This window comes from Varroa jacobsoni, unplaced genomic scaffold (genome assembly GCF_002532875.2).
Source record: "Varroa jacobsoni isolate VJ856 unplaced genomic scaffold, vjacob_1.0 scaffold_974, whole genome shotgun sequence".
Lineage (NCBI taxonomy): Eukaryota > Metazoa > Arthropoda > Arachnida > Mesostigmata > Varroidae > Varroa > Varroa jacobsoni.
Genome location: NW_019213876.1, coordinates 385427 through 401669, shown reverse-complemented (window position 1 = coordinate 401669; position 16243 = coordinate 385427). Strand labels below are relative to the sequence as shown.

At 39.1% G+C, this 16243-nt stretch overlaps 2 protein-coding genes and 1 long non-coding RNA gene across 3 annotated transcripts in view; 2 read left to right on the top strand and 1 right to left on the bottom strand.

Annotated features, from left to right (window-relative positions):
* Positions 1 to 464: 464 nt before the first annotated feature.
* On the bottom strand, positions 465 to 6267 carry LOC111265446 (HEAT repeat-containing protein 3). Its single transcript, XM_022842141.2, has 2 exons — positions 5998 to 6267; positions 465 to 5144 (listed from the first exon to the last, which is right to left on the bottom strand). Exon 2 carries the CDS (start codon positions 5142 to 5144, stop codon positions 3258 to 3260), a length of 1887 nt encoding a protein of 628 aa, XP_022697876.1. The 5' UTR covers positions 5998 to 6267; the 3' UTR covers positions 465 to 3257.
* LOC147752801 (uncharacterized) lies at positions 6204 to 12500 on the top strand. Its single transcript, XR_015313080.1, has 3 exons — positions 6204 to 6288; positions 11385 to 11439; positions 12334 to 12500. It is a non-coding gene; the product is annotated as an uncharacterized LOC147752801 (long non-coding RNA).
* Positions 12501 to 12619: 119 nt separating this feature from the next.
* The window catches only part of LOC111265445 (uncharacterized), a 79051-nt gene continuing 75427 nt past the window's right edge, over positions 12620 to 16243 (top strand). Inside the window, exon 1 of the mRNA XM_022842136.2 lies at positions 12620 to 13638. The gene's annotated coding sequence lies outside the window, so the exon portion shown is untranslated. The remainder of the gene's footprint in view (positions 13639 to 16243) is intronic.

The following is a 16243-nucleotide window of genomic DNA, read 5'->3' as shown; positions in this document are numbered from 1 at the left end:
AATACCACCAATTTCAAGCGACAAATCATGTGATGCCTAAGAAGCGATTTTCTATTCTTTTTTCCTATTACTAATTTTATTGTTCAAAAACTTAGTTATTATGGAAATTTCAAAGCTATTAAAGACAGGAATATATCGCGCATACTGTCATATTTTTAGGAGCATTGAAGTTGATCCAATGAGGATTCATTGGAATTCTAGCATTTACCTAACTAGAATCTAGACAACAGCATCAATTTTAACCCATATATGTTATATATATATATATATATATATATATATGAGAGAGAGAGAGAGAGAGCTTCAATAAATGAGAAATGTAAGCTAAACAGTAAGCCACTGTTTTATATTATACCATACTTAAGAACTTAGATGTCATTAATAAAAGTCAGAGTTATGTTTTTTAGAACATCTATTGTTTACTTAGTTGCTTGCTTTATTACATTGAAAATTATAAATCCATGTTCTTGTTTATAATATTTATTAATGAAATCAAAACGATCATCTGGTTTCGGTAACGTTCTAGACGCTACTTTCTAATCGTATCACAAATCAAGCACATTTAACAGAACATACTTAACATAGGTTCTTGTTATCAACCCAATTAGCTTATCAACACAATTAGTCAACTCAAATTTAAAAGAAAACGCTCCTTATTGAGTTATTATCAGGTTATTGCATACATTTGTAACCCTGTAAACCGTTGCTAGCCGAACTTGGCCGAACAGATTCATGCGGCTTCTGTGCCGAAAGCGGGCGTAATCCGTGAATGATGATAACGTTTGATCCTTACAGCTGTCAACGCTAGTCACCAGGTAACCACAACAGATTCGGCTATTCACTTATTATTGCTGTGACGGTTATAGTTGATACAATAAATGTTACAAAACAATTGCACATCAGCGCAAGAAAACTGTTTTCTTTAGCATTACGCCCCTTGTCTTAATAAATCCAATTAACAAAGACGAAAGGCTCTATGCTTGCTTTATTCGAATTAACGTTCATTTTTAGTATTCTGCTCTAGAACCGTTTCTACGCTTTTAACGAATCAATTTTCTGTGATTTTGTTTTATATACGGTCATTTCGTTCTAATTGCAAAAATAATCTTAGCGTCCTCGTATTAAGTAATAACCGAGTATTTCAGCTTAGTGTAACATTCTACGCGAGATTTGCAATACGAATGTAAAACGAACCGTAAAAAAGTAAATGGTTGTTGGCATTCCCATTTATCAAGACGGATGCGTGACTAGTTAGGGCTATGGGAATGTGATACCCGCACATGATACCACAGAAGCGTTTCGATCGATTCATATAAGCACTGTTACCTTGGCGGCCACCGAGAACTTTTGTTAGTTTTTTATGTTATGTAAGCTGTCTCACGAAACAAGGTTAATAAACATTTTTGCGCTATATATATATATTATATATATATATATATTGCGGCGCGTACCATTAATATATTAAGTCATAGGTATCTGTGTCGGTGTGGTGCAACTGGTTAAGTACAATTAGTAACAGCGAGGAGAAGGAATCAAATTGAACATAGAAAATGTGATCAACCAAGCCGCAGAAACACGATTTGTGGTAGAACACGTTCGACAGAGAATGTGGACGGTATTACGTTGATACCGAAGCTACCAATTCGCGAGTCCTGGGCGATGAGGACCTTGGAGATAGCAGGTGTCTACAGCTGGTCACATAAGCGTCTGTTGGGAACTGCTTCTGGGACTTTCAGCTCAGGTTCAAGGTCAGTCCTGGTTCGAATCCAATGACGAATGCAAGTCATCCTGGAATGAGTAAGACTCGTCTATTCGATTCGGGTTCCACGGAGAATACTACCTCGGAATAATATTGTGCACGTGCTTAAGGAGTTGATAAAAACCGGTACGCGTTCTCCCAAGAAAGGCGGTTTCCATTGAAGCGTGTCGAGTTGCCTTTTGAGTTCGAAGGCTCATAAGACATCGAAGAATCGCTTTTGTGATGACTTTGTGAACTACCTGCTTGTAACGTCGCCGCTTAAATTTATAGTCTTTGCGATCTAGCACGCGACTACCAAATGGACTGAGATACAGCTGAAGCCCGAACGTTGCCAGCGGCAGGCAGCATGCGCAAAAGGTGAAGCTTTTTCTGCAAAAATGTACAAAGCTGTTTCTGAGTTACAGATTCCAACGTTAACAGCAGCTAGCTTCGGTGCATTCGCATGAGCCTGGGTTGGATGCAAACCTTCTAATGATCCCCACCATAAAGTTGAATGATCTTGAGGTGGTCGATGTTAAGGGAATGCGCAGGCTCTCGTCACATCATCGTGAACCTTGACGTAGGGGGAGATGCTCCTGGGTGCCCAGTTGTCAACGCACTCGTGTACCGAGTCAAAGGGAACACCGCACTACTGCAGGCTGCGCGAGTTCAGCTTGAAGCAGCAACCATGTCTAGTTACTAAGAAGCCTGGTGGACATGCAAGCATTTAGAAAAACATGTAGCGGCTAGTAAAGCCGTTCCACAGGGGCCCTCGTATATATGCTCAGATCAAGAAAATGGTGTATCAGTGTAAAGGTTGCCGAAGTTCATAGTCTAGGGGCCTAAACGTGCGTACTCAAACGTCTGCTTCCATCCAAAAGAATCTACAGTTAGAAAAGCGATTGGTTGCAAAAGATGCGTAGGTGCAAGACCTAAATGGGGTAGTCCCAACAGGGAAAAAAGATTCGGTTTAAACCAACAGAACGGATGCCGTAGTGTTCCAGGTAGAATACAATTTTATAAGTTCTTGCCAGTTCTCAAGCGGGTGTCATCGTAGGCCTGGAGGTTTGGCAGTTGAAAGAAAAACTCGCGCAGAGCACGGACTGTTCTAGACCGTATGTTGAGACACACGCGTGGGTAACTCAGCCAAATTTTAGGCGCGTACCAATAATATATTTTATTAAAATTGATACAAGAGATAGATTTGCATATTTGATTATTTTCAATAAAGACAGTTTATTTAGGCAAATATATTGTTAACTTATATTTCCAGATAACATGAATCGACGTAATGAAACCGGCTAGTTCCAAAAAAATATCAAAACTAGAGTGACTTAGACTAGTGTCATCCTAATCCAACAAAATTAAAGTAGCTGTCCGAGTTTCACCATTTACTACAAACGACCATAATTACTGTTCAGTTTCCGCGTAAAGTTTGATAACCTATATTTGACAATTGCCTAAAGAAATCTACACCTACTCATGGAAAATGGCTTAATTTGTTTAGAGCGTAGTGTTGCTATGATTTGTTAAGTCTTTTGCTTTTATATTTGATGAAACGTAATACATTATTGTAGCAAGTAAAGGCAATGGACTTATTTTCATCCTTGGGAGAGGCGCGCAACATCTGTTTGAAACGAGGGGCAAGTGAACGCATTTCATTGACGAGATCGATTTCTCGAGCTGCTGCATCTGTCGCATCGTCAGCAAAGGCATCGATCAGCGCGTCAAGAGCCTCCGAGCATACACGAAGCTCTGCATCCTGACTGGCAACCTTAATCAGGAACCGTCCTACCCCATTAATAAGGAAAGGCTGTAGACGCGATAGCGTACCAACGATCCGTGTTATGTTAACACGTCCTGCCGCTGATGCGTCATTAGTTAATACAATCCTACATAACACCGTTAATTCTTCTTCTGTAAGCGCTGGAGCTAAGTTGTGGTTACCTGTACGGACTAATGCTTCAAATATTGCTCGGCATGCTGAACTTGCTGCTTCCAGAAGCTCTACGTCCTTGATCTGGTTTTTTGAATGATTTGAGAAGGCAATTGCTAGTATTTTTTTGCTTATCTCTTGAATATTTTCAATATCCCTGATTTGTGACATGTCGAAAGATTGTGCCAGGTTATCAATACAGAGCAAGGCTCGACAACGCACAGCGTGAACGTCTCTTTCGATCTGTCGCGCAGGCTTATATTCCCTAAACACGACGAGGATAGCTGTGTCAAGTGGGCCTATGTGGTTAAAGACAGCTGATAAAAGTTGGGTCGAGCTTATGGCCGTCTGTATTTCGGGGGATATCGACTCTCTGAACCCAGTTGTGCTAGAAGAATGTATACTCATTGCATCTTCATCATCTTCATCAATGTTATCCCACTTGTCTTCTTCATCATTCGTACAGCACAAATTTACTAGTAGTTCAAGTGCCGTCTTCTTGGCTTGCAGAGTTTCACAAACCTCAATCAGACTCGAATCGACTTCCTGTTCCATGTCTTGAATATTTTCGATATCTAGATCACGACCTTTCCTCACCTCTAGTAATCGGCTAACTGATAACATGACTGACGAAATCTGAGTTGCAATTTCATGCTCAAGAGCTGCCTTAGCAGAATCCACTAACAAAGGAAGGAACGCTGTTGGAGCAGCGAGGTTATGCATAATTCCAGCAACTGTAGCTTTAAGTAATAAGTACGCTGGAGTTCTCGAAGGATTACGCAGTATGGATTCAAGGGTGCCCATTTCTGAAGCTGCCATTGACTCGAGCGCAGGATTGTCCTCAGTAACCGTTAGCAGGCACTGACCAGCTGCGACCGAAACCCTATCAACTCCCCCTCTTAGGAGCAAAAATAGGGCGCTAATAAATCTATCACAAGTAACAATTTCTACTGCCTGCTCACAGTTTTCACATAAGTTGGTTAATACATTCAAAAGATCTAACAAAATAGCGCTCTGGCGAGGTTCAAGACTACAAAATGACCCACTTCTTGTTAACTCCTGCAATACCAACGCTAGATGATCCAGCACGCTTGCTTGGACTAAGGCTCCACACACGTCAGGACCGGCCTGGCTCACCTCTCTGAGCCAACTGGCAATGCAGCAGCGAACCTGAACCGCATCATCAAGAAGGAGTGGCGCAGCTGCGCGTATCACTTCTGGACGAAGTGTTTCATGACGAGAAGTCATGTCATCAGCTAATCCCACTAGGACAGCTGCTGCTGACGCTCGTTTAACCACGACTGCTGATTTCAAACCTGACACGAGATTTTCAATTGAGTCACAGCTCGGTGCCGTCGTACGGCTTATAATTACACTACCAAGGACCGAAGTGCTCCCTTCATTCGACGTTTTATTGCCTACCGCCATCGGGTTGAAGCGATGTCGCCGCCTAACACGTTCTTTCCCCATCTGCAGGCAAACAGATCCACAGTCATGATTATCGTTTTTGTTTTTCAGAAATGTGCGGGCGGCTACCGTCCACATTACCCTGACACGAATGATAAGAATTGCAGGAAAGTGAAAGACGACCGTAGAACTAAGCTTAAGTCGGGTTGAACAGAACACAGCGAGGTTATATCGAATATAAACTATCTGGAAGATTATTTATGGTAAAGTCGCAGAGACATTAATTCTATTATGACCAAACAACTAGAAGATTCTTAATCTTCCGGTCTTCTAGTTATCACCTATTCATAAATTGGAATGAGGTTGATTGTTATCTTAACATTTCAGTCAATTGATTTTTCAGATTAAGTTTTAGTCAGACAGCTAGAGCCTGCACGAGTTCGTCTAAAATAATAAGAATTAATTTCGCTGCTTAATTTTGAATAAGGTACTTCATTTAACCTCTATCCGTAAACAAGAATTAGACTGACAGTAAAGGCACATAAATAATGACATTAGGATAAACTCTCTTTATTGAAAGACATCTACACCTTTTTTATCTCAAAAGGATAAAGACACATTTTACCACCAGATCGTTAAACGTTGAGATGATATTTCAATACAAGTGATCTACTTAGGTAGCTTTATTTAACTAAAAAGTTTCCGCAATATAGTAAAATTTATAATAATAAATAAGCTCCTTTAAGTAGATACTTCGGTTGCAAAATTACGGATAAAGCATCCAGGCATTATCCTTTATAAATCATTGATAAGCATTCAACAAAACAAAGTCTAGTATTTCAACACATACTTTCTTTCGTGACCCATGTTGTGAGTGCTTAGCCACACAACTTCAAAATATTGCTTTTAAACTTACTTTAATTGTTAGCACTTCTTTCAGGTTCCTCTTCGAGCCAGAAATTAAGTCAACCGGCGGTGCCGGATGCTGCCCCACAGCATAGAATACAACTTTGTTTACAACGGTACCAAACGTTGGGAATACGACCACGTGTTCTATTTGATTTCTAATGTTTTTAGAGGGAGCCACTGTTGAGTATCTCCTAGCGCCATCTGGGCGACACAATGAGAAACACGAAGGTCGCTCCGAGGCGGGAACACGGCTGCTACTGTAGCAATGGTGGTGGCGGCTCTGTTGGATTCAACCAACGTATGTCGTGCCTTTCAAATAATGCAGGCTGAGTTAGAATATTCGATTTTTTTAAGACCTTTCCTTGGTCTTATATATCAGCTTTGTCTGATAGATAAGCATGTTAATTATTGCAAAAAAACATTTTGTAGCGCATGTATATATCTGAATTCAAAGAATGGCTATGTACTTAGGTGCACTGTTCGAGGATCACTGTCAGGAACTTTTCCATCTTGCTGCAGGCTATGGGCAAAACAAAGCCCAAAGCCGATTCTGGAGACAGCATGTGCACTTGTGTGCATTTACAAATATTCATATAGTTAAATTTTCAATGGGAAAAACGTATAAAGCATGTTATATTGCATTTTATTCTCGGAACAACGTTTTTCACAGTTAACCGTCTCTAAGACATACGGTAGTCATATTATAATTTTATATCAAGGTTATATTCCATTTTTAGATGCAATCTGATCCTTTCGTTCTAAGAAACTTCAATGAAAACTCCGAATATCTGCTAAAAAAAGCGTACAAATTTGTCTATTATATGTGATAAACAAAGCACATAATTGTATCATCCACAATTGTATCAAAGCATTGCCTACAAGAAGAGTGATCAGTGTGATTACTAAGTAAAACTGTGGCGAAATCGTCGGTCACTAATTCATATCGGACCAAATTTGTTATAATTGCTTGCAAAAAGTTCGCTTACGAGAACATTCCTAAGCCATTTTCCGTTTTGCTTTCTCCCGCGCTCACTGGCTGCCGGCCAGCATCAGACAGGCACTTAAGCAAGGGACGAAGACTGCCCACAAAATTATGTTTTTTTACCATATGCCAGTGTAGAGCCGACCCTCTTTCTCTCGCTACATTTCTCCCCCTGAGGGCAAAAAAATAGCCGCAAAACGGCTCGGCTGACCAAAATACAGAGAATTTGCTAGTGGCAACGGTTTGTATTGGTTTCCTTTATTCAGAGGCTGGTTGGCAGTTCAAATGGTTTTCACGGCAAACCTCAAATTTTGTAATACTGTAGACAGACAAAAACGGAAAACAAGGAGAAATTACGGAACATCGCATATTCTTGTTATCTGAAAAGAGGAAATGGAAACTTGACTGGTTTTATTTTTAAACATGTATATGTTTCCCGTCATCAAATATATTAGTATGAGTTACGACGTTTATTGATTACGGTCCCAATATTTCGGTCATATGACGCCATTCGAATTCAATGAATGCCCGTACCGCGTTGCCGCAAGTTAAATTGCTCATATAGTAGCCATCAATGGAAAGGCAGCATTTGAATGTTCGCGCAGAGGGCATAGGATATAGCTACGAAGAACAAGCGATGTAAGATAAGTGACAACGCGGTTAGGAACTGATAGATCTAACAAAGGTCCCTTGCTCGCACGAGCTGGTGTTAACGAATAAATAAGTGATCATATCAGCTTTCGATGAGACGGTTTCTAATAAATAACAAATGTGAATTTCGTTTGTATGTTTTTTTTTTCTAGTTAGAGAGATGTAAAGCGCCTGCCTAGACCGGCACCGTGCGTGGGCTCGACGCTTCATAAATTCGTCAAGTTACCCTCGACATGACGAATTGCTGCCTTTGTCACAGATAGCTTTAAACATATAGATATATTACCAAATAAGTTATGACAAAAAAGGTATTGTTATGTGAGGGTGCTTTGATAATAAATAGTAAAAAGCAACGTTATCGATTGCCACAAGACAGCAGTTGTTCGAGGTAGGCACAGTCGTAAAGTTGAACAGCCGAGAGCAATAGAAAAATGGGATTATACTTCGTAGAAGATTTTTTTAAAATTAACCGATAGTAGTCCAAACCAAACTGTGCCCTATGAGGCCAACAAAAATTAATTGGAAGGCATCAAGATTCTGATATGTTCCATCTAAGAGAACCCAGCCGGTAATTCATCTTCAGACAGTCACAGTCGATTCTCATCTTAAAATGTTAACATTGTTAGGTATAACATTCGGCTGCACGCAAAAGAGTTTGCTTCTTCGTGTTCTTTGCCAAAGAACCTCAAACGGCCTCTCCACATATCGACCAATCCAATGGGATTTATGTACTAACTTCCCTCGCCCTCATCACACTCTTTTTTTCGAGGTTCTCCCTCTCCCGCTTGGAAGCCAATGGGGTGGCCGCGCAGACTCCATGAGTCATTAAAAGCCTATAGCTGAGACATGGGTATTTGGAAAAAGGGTATAAAGAACGACTTCAGCCTTAACCCTAGAATAAGAAAGAGAGAACACTCAAAAGGAGAATACCAGTCCTCATGCCGGAATGTTCCATCGCCAAGAACAACTTAGCTTGAGGGATGAACTTGAAAATTCGAGGGGTACTAAGCAGAAGGATAACCTTTTAAGCAATTTCTTGATTAACTAACGCCTCATCCGAATCAATCGACCTCTGCTGCTAAGTAAAGGTTACCTAGATATAGTAGGACTTAAGCACAAGAGTCTGACAGAGCGAACGACCTAAGGTCATAGTTGTTTATATTTTTGGGTGTATAGTAAATACCTGTTTTTCGAAGTGTTTTATTATAGCTATTGAACGTAAATAGCTACGCATTTATCAGCAAATTTTATTAGCGTAAAATTAGAGTAAGCCGCATCTATACGGCTTATTCTAATCCTGCTCACCGTAGCAGCGAGAGAAACACCTGGAAGGGGTCATGAAGACCCTAAACTCCAATCTGAGTCTCCATCTTAGGCCACTTGAGGTTTGTTACAACGCGGGATCACTTTTTAAAAGTCATGCCTTCTAATATAGCTTTTTTTTCTTTTTTTCGTTCTTTCTTTTTATAAAGATGCTCATAGACGAAACAGCTAAAGATATTCAAAAGTAGGACACGGTTCTGAGATATCCCTATGTTCTTAGAGATGTGTTTGCACGCAGTAGACTTAGGTGCGTCATCTAAGCAGTCTTGGCATCACGGTAATCGCAGCCTTATCAGAGTCTTTTTTAAGGTGGTCTAATATTGTCAGCATTTTTATATTTTGCTGTTGCAGTGCGTATGAAAGACAACATGTGGGCCTCTTGTCCTATTTTGGGCACGCTCTCAACGGCTACTGTAAAACACCTGTTAAATAATAGTTGACATTAGTTTCCTCCTTAGAGAAGCAAATCCGAATATATAAAAGCTCTAAAGGTAATTTTAGTTAGCCGTATTGGAACAACTGATCAGCTCTTTCAAAATGTCGCTTAGGCTGCCATAGATAAATATTCCATTACTGACACTAGGCGTTGCATCACAGTATTGGCGGCCCCTTCCAGCATGAAATCAACTGGGTTTACGCCCGAATCCCTGAGTTTAGTAAGCAAGCACTTTACTAATACACGCTGATGGGAACAGCTCAAATGGTAAAAGCACTACAACCAATTATCAGCTTTCTTTTTTCCTATTACACCTACGCGTACCTGAAATTATTATCTAAGCATCTATTTTATGCTTAGGGATGAATTCGTTTTACTACTCGCTTAAATTACATTAACGGAAATCCATAGTTATTCTTGTTTATAGCTGCGTAATTGATTGTTGGTTTCAGTCGTCATACGAAGCAAGCAGAGGAAATGGATAGATTTTATTCATTTATGAATCAAATTCCCTTAAATACAGTTTGTAACTGTATTATGTGTCGACCATTGTAATAAATCGTGAGCAATTTGTAGAAGCAGCATTGAATCGACTAATCGTGATCTCATCTATAAGTGAGGCAGCCAGGAAGTGCGTCTCTTAAAGCAAAAATTCTGATGCCCGAGCGAACAGCCGCATTCGTGAGTTAAAAGCTAGCTTTCGTTTCCCCCGGCTATTTTTCATAAGTCTGAGCGAGAAATATGACCGACCCCTTGTCTCGATCTAACTGCCTGTTCCCATCTCCGGTGCGACCACATAGCAGCTACTTTAAGAGAACCAGATAATAGTACTAATAATAATAATAATAATAATAGAAGAAGCGCTAGACCTATCTTCGAGGTAACACGCGCGTACACCTAGAAGTCAACGCCAATTTCGTTTCTTCGCATCATATATCATAGTTCAAATTTACTTTACATTAATACCTGTTGCTACTATTAGTAGTCGTGATAACAAACGATAGACGATATGCAAACATTAAGTGAATTATTCTAAGAATAAGTGCTTCTCCTAACCTGACTAGATTAACGATCAAACCAGATATGTTACCATTATTAACAGGACTTGGAGGTATATGTCAACCATACATCGCAGTCAATCTGAATTATTTCGAAAATAAACATCTGCGGTTTGTAGTTGAAGCTCAATACCGAAACAGCGACTCGGCCCTACAGTATATAGCAAGCACACAGCAAATAGGTAAAAAACATTCGTTTTCGTATATAGGATGAGGACAAATATTAATCTTTGGCGTAAGCTATATATATATATATCATTGATAAAATTTGCAAGATTAACATTATCTGGATAATGCAGAATATTACTTTTCAATATATAGAACATTTCATTCATTGTTTGTTGCGATCTGATATTGTAATGAATTAGCTTTACGTTGCTTTTTGGGTTCTTACATTATCACTTGGCGTATTTGATTATTTAGCTAACAAAGTTCGCAGCATTTTCAGCAGCACGCTTCTAGAAAGCTCATACTTTAAATAAATGTCTTTTATTCTGCACAAAAATGTGGACCAATGTATATTGACTTCCGAAAAAACACTGACCGGGTTCGAGACAAGTATTTTTTATATTTAAACATAATATCACTGAACAAAATATGCATAATTTTCATCGATAACCACTTGCTATTTTTTCTGATAACACCATAACCCCATTATAGTAGATCTTCTGCAATTTCTCAGCAAAAGATTAGGTCAAGTGATTTTTGTACCCCTTTATTCATACTTAACTAGAAACGCTAAGGTGACTCTGCAGAGATCGAAACGGATCATAATTCGATGATGTAAGATCCGGGCCATATGGTCGACGCATGAACATTTTACGTTCAAGTTCGCTCGGCTTTTACTGGGTATATCGTCTAACATTGTCATGGTGGAACATGATACCTTTTCTGTTCACATGTTCCGGCCGAGTCTTTTCAACGGACTGCTTTTACCTTGGCAGGTGATGACAGCAGAGGACGGTCCGAATCAATCGTTTTGCCTGGAATCAGCAATGGGTAATATGTGATTCGTTTCCTTATTTTTCAATCCCATCTAACACGTTTCGTGAATTTTCTTAGCGTCGGATTAGGAGCACATATCTTTTTATATTTTTTGTCTGTTTGTTGTATAATCATATTTTTCTGCACATTATTCTTGTATGTAATCCACTTGTCATCACTCGTAATCGTTCGCTTTAGAAATGGCTCGATACAATCGCGTTTCTGTAGAGTTTTGTAGATGGAAATATAACCGAGTGTATTTTTTTTTGTGTCAATTCATGTGGCATCCAAACATCAAGCTTTTTTTTTGATAGCCCCCTTTCTCAACTGGCTTCGAACTCTTCAGCAGTATATGCTTAGTTCTTCGGCGATATGATGGTTACTTAGGCGATGCCCATTCTCAGTAATTTAACTAACTTTTTTTTTGCTGCTGGTCAACCACTACAAGCAGTACCTTTCACATGTAGATTTTCATGTAGAACGAAAGCGACAAATCATCTCCGGATTGTTTCTTCCGATAACGTGTGTCGACTATAAACAGCACAATATTTTTATGGCTTCCAAAAGCATTTGTGTCTTTTTTGTCAGGTGGCTTTATCCTAGGTCTTCGTAGCGACATTTTAACAATTTCAGTACATCTATTATTGCCAATACTCACCTTTCGCATTACAACGATGCGATTTATATTAGTTGAGACGTTTATGTTAGTAAAGCCATCTAGCTGAAAAACAGTCAATATTTTTATGGCGCCCACATAACGAAGAGACTACACCTGAAAACTGCAAAAATATCCGACGACAGCTGTTTTCGTAGGTAGATGCATTGTGGTGTTGATAGATGCTACGCTTCCTTTCGCGTCGTCCATTTTTAGGTGGTTAAATAGTTTCATCGAACTTTATTGGTTTCCAGATTTGCTCGTCACGGCAGCACCCTGGTTTCTCCAAACTTGTGTCAGCCTTGTACAATAACCTAACTACAGCATGTCTGCTTTATGAATCTTTGGCTGTGAGATAATGCGGATATTTGGTGCTTACAATTTGCTTTACAAATAAAAACGTTTTTAATTTCATAATGCATTTTCATGTTTTCAAAACTTGTCTTGTTTCTCATTCTATCTAGGTAAATATTACCGCGTGTTTTCAAGAACCAGCCTACATGAAAGGAATCACAGTATTATACGCAAAAGATAGTACCCTGCCAGCTTGGATTCATTTAACTTTGTTAATTAATTATATTCAACTTATTACTTCATTTGTGGAGAAAGTTTGTACCGTTTATTATTTGCCTTTCTCTGAATATATGTTTACTTTGATTAATCACTTTTTACCCTTACGAGCATATGGGCTTTTGGTTGATTTGCGCATTCCAGTGGGCTCTTGTATCATGATAGTATTATCCCAGATTATTGCCAATTGCCAATAGCTGAACAGGTTAAAAAGAAAGCGTCAGGGACAGCCAAGGCTTCCAATGCATGATATCAGAATATAAAGGATACGTAGAGGAAGGATGGTGCTCTAAAATGTACTATAGATTATGTGTTCCGAAGAAATCAATCTATAACAACGTTTACGAGCGAATACAGATGTCTGTAAACTGTTGCTAAATGATATAATTTTCCTCCAAAATTTAGGCTGGAAAGAAACCTCCTGCCTTTTTTTCAACTGAATAGAAGAAGACGATGCGTTATTTACTGTTGTAGCAGTGAATCATGTATCCTCTGTTACTGTCCACGTCTTTCTTCCACCTCTCCGCTTGACTGATGTATGCCATTTACCCAGAAAATAGCGGGTTTCGCCTCGAAGAAGTTATACAGCCATGTTTTGAGTGTTCGATCCGTGTCAAAGATAAGACCACCGAAATGATGGCCCAGTAAATAGAAAAAGGAAAGCTTGTTAGCACAAGGTCCGGCGAATATGGAGGCTACAACGAGACTTTCTGTTCGAATTGCAGGCAGCCTGCTTTGTCAATATTTGCCGTGTCTGGTCTTGCGTTACCATAGAGCAGGACGATTTGACCTAATTTTTAGGCTTTTTTGTTCATGAATGGCTTAGTTAACTTGGTGCAAGTGGGCCAAGTGAATGCACCAATGAATTGTGATGAACATTCCGACTTTTGACTCGTGTGTACGTACAAATGCCATTTATCATCAAATGCCGAAATTGGTCGTTATTTCTGCGTGACACTCGATACCGGGCAAGATGTTGAGATGCAGTGGTAAGTCGTAATTTTTATTGGATTCATAGAGTTCACGAGGTACCTCTAAGTTCCTATGTAAACTCAAGAGACTTGAGGTGGTTAACGACGGTCGTCTGGCTGTAGTTTAGCTTTTCGATCCAATTTTCGAGTTGCCGGTCGACTGTCTTACTTCATATGTCGCCTTGGATAGTCGTCATCAAACTCAAACTATCGGTCAGAGCGGAGAGCATCCTCTAAGATTTGGATACCGTTTTAAGCTTGGCAAATCTTTTTTAAGCAGTCCTTTTAGCAGTAACGCCATTGCCTCACACAAGACATATGTCCCAGGCTGCTCCATCAGTGTTTTGGCATTGACGAAATGCATAGTATTAGATATCGAAGATATACCTTTTTAGCTGGAGCATCCATCTTTGAAGAGCTCCTTCGTGTTGAAATTACACTCAGAGTACAATAGCATTAAAATACACAATAAAGCAGGAGCAATGCTTTTCACTGGTAAACAGCAAGTGAAGAATTTTCCTTAAGCGCGAGAATTTTCCTTGCGATCTAATACAATGCTGCATCGATTTGCGCGCGTATTGGTGGCTTGACACCGGAGAGGTTAGAATTTTGAATTTATGACGTTGCTCCTAGGATGTCCCTGTGAAAAAATCATTTTAAAGATAGATTTTAAAGATGAATCTGGCAGTTCAAAGAAAAATGGTCCCTTTTGATAGTTAAAAAAAACATGTGGTTACTCTTGAAATAGGCAACATTTCTGAGTTCTACAATGACAACCTTAGGGTTTGTTCTTCTTAATGAAAGTTAAAACCACGATAACACGTTATAAATCATTCTAAGAATATTCATGGTGCAGACAAGTGATATACAAGAAGTACATAGTTGAATATGGCACGTCTTTTCTGTAATTATATATTCTACAATCGTATTTAATCACAAAGATAAATCTATTTAAATAGGTAGAATATAAATAGCGAAAACAAAAAAATATTTCTGCACAAAAGCAAGTTTGCGTTCCAGAGGGTTCATTACAGTTGGAATCAAAATAACGACATTGAAATAACACGGTAACAAGATTGAGTTAACGATTGATATCTACAATTATTATTATTATTGCTCTTATAATAAGTAAATAAGTAATAAAATGAAAAAAAAGTAATAAAAACAGAAGCTAAATATGACAGGCAAAGGTTGCGTGTAGTTGCTTTTTAGGGAAAACTCAGTATTTGTTATGACGAGTGTTAATCAAATGCCTACTTCAGTCTTGAGCAGTTGATCGGCAAACGATTAAGGATATTCTGCTTGGAGAGACAGACGACTGTTAACGATTAGTGCTTTATCTGCGTAAAGTAATACTACAAAGGATGTATAGTGAAACGGTTATGATGATGTATATTACAATGGCAAGCAAAAACAGTAATAAATAAAAAAGTAATGACAATATTTTGTCATTACGGCAATTTGTAGCGTAATTTGGCAGTGCGTTATGTTAAATACAGATATAACAGCTATTTCAGGTGTAATAGTTGAATCTAGACCCAGATCTGCCTGAGACAACTAAGTTTTCAATTCGATAAATCAAATAACGTGACGAACAAACCATCTGATGGCATACGCATGTAAGACCGAGTGCAAATCATGAAGAATGCTGAACACTTTGTGAAATGATAATTAAATAATGCAATATGTAATGTATAGTGTAGTGGACGATACGTGTTGATTACTACCTGTTTACATACATAATGGCTAGTGATCATAAGATTGATAGTTCCATTGCACAAAAATGTCACTATAAAGCTAATACTCAGCGACATTTGCTACTGCTTCAATACACTTCTATAGGTATTGCTAAAGCTCAGTTTTGAATTTAATTAAATAAATAAATAAAAATAAGACAAGTTTGGACTGCATTCCGTTTTTTAACCGCCATTCAGATATATTCTCTAAACGGGAATATTTTCTATTCTCATGTTTATATTCTTTCTCATTCTTCTTCTCATTTTCATGTTAATATTCTTACATTTTCCATATCAGGTGCTCGTATTATACCTACTGCGATCGCCAATCTTTTCTACTAAGATATTCTACCGTCCGTGCATTGATGCCTCATTACGAACGCGCTTAATCTATGCATAAGACTGAGTGGCTTCTACTATAGTTATGTATATCGTGTACATATACGATAAAAGGCGATGTACTTGCGAGGGTCTGTTTGCTTACGACAGCACCGCCACCTAAGGAGGTATCTCTGCTCGTTCTCTTGCCTATCATCTCAATCGATTCTTATGATGGATGGCTTTTGACAGGCTCGTCTGTCTGGTCATCAACGCTCAATTGATGTCTTCACTTTTCATAAATACATTGCTCCTTCCTCTCCTTTTTTGCTTAAGTTCGAGAGAAAACGCCGCTTAAGATGTACAACGGTCTCAGCCAGCCCAATGGCGCTTCAGTCGACGCTCTTGCAGGCCGCAGGCAACAGTCGTTTGTCCGTACTACTGCTGCTATTACAACTACAACTAAATAGAAGGGCTGCAGGATCTTTCCGCCAATCTGGCGGGCGTACGAGGAGAATGCCGGCCCAGTCGCATCCCTGTACCACCTTTGTGCTGGTGGTGCTAGCTGC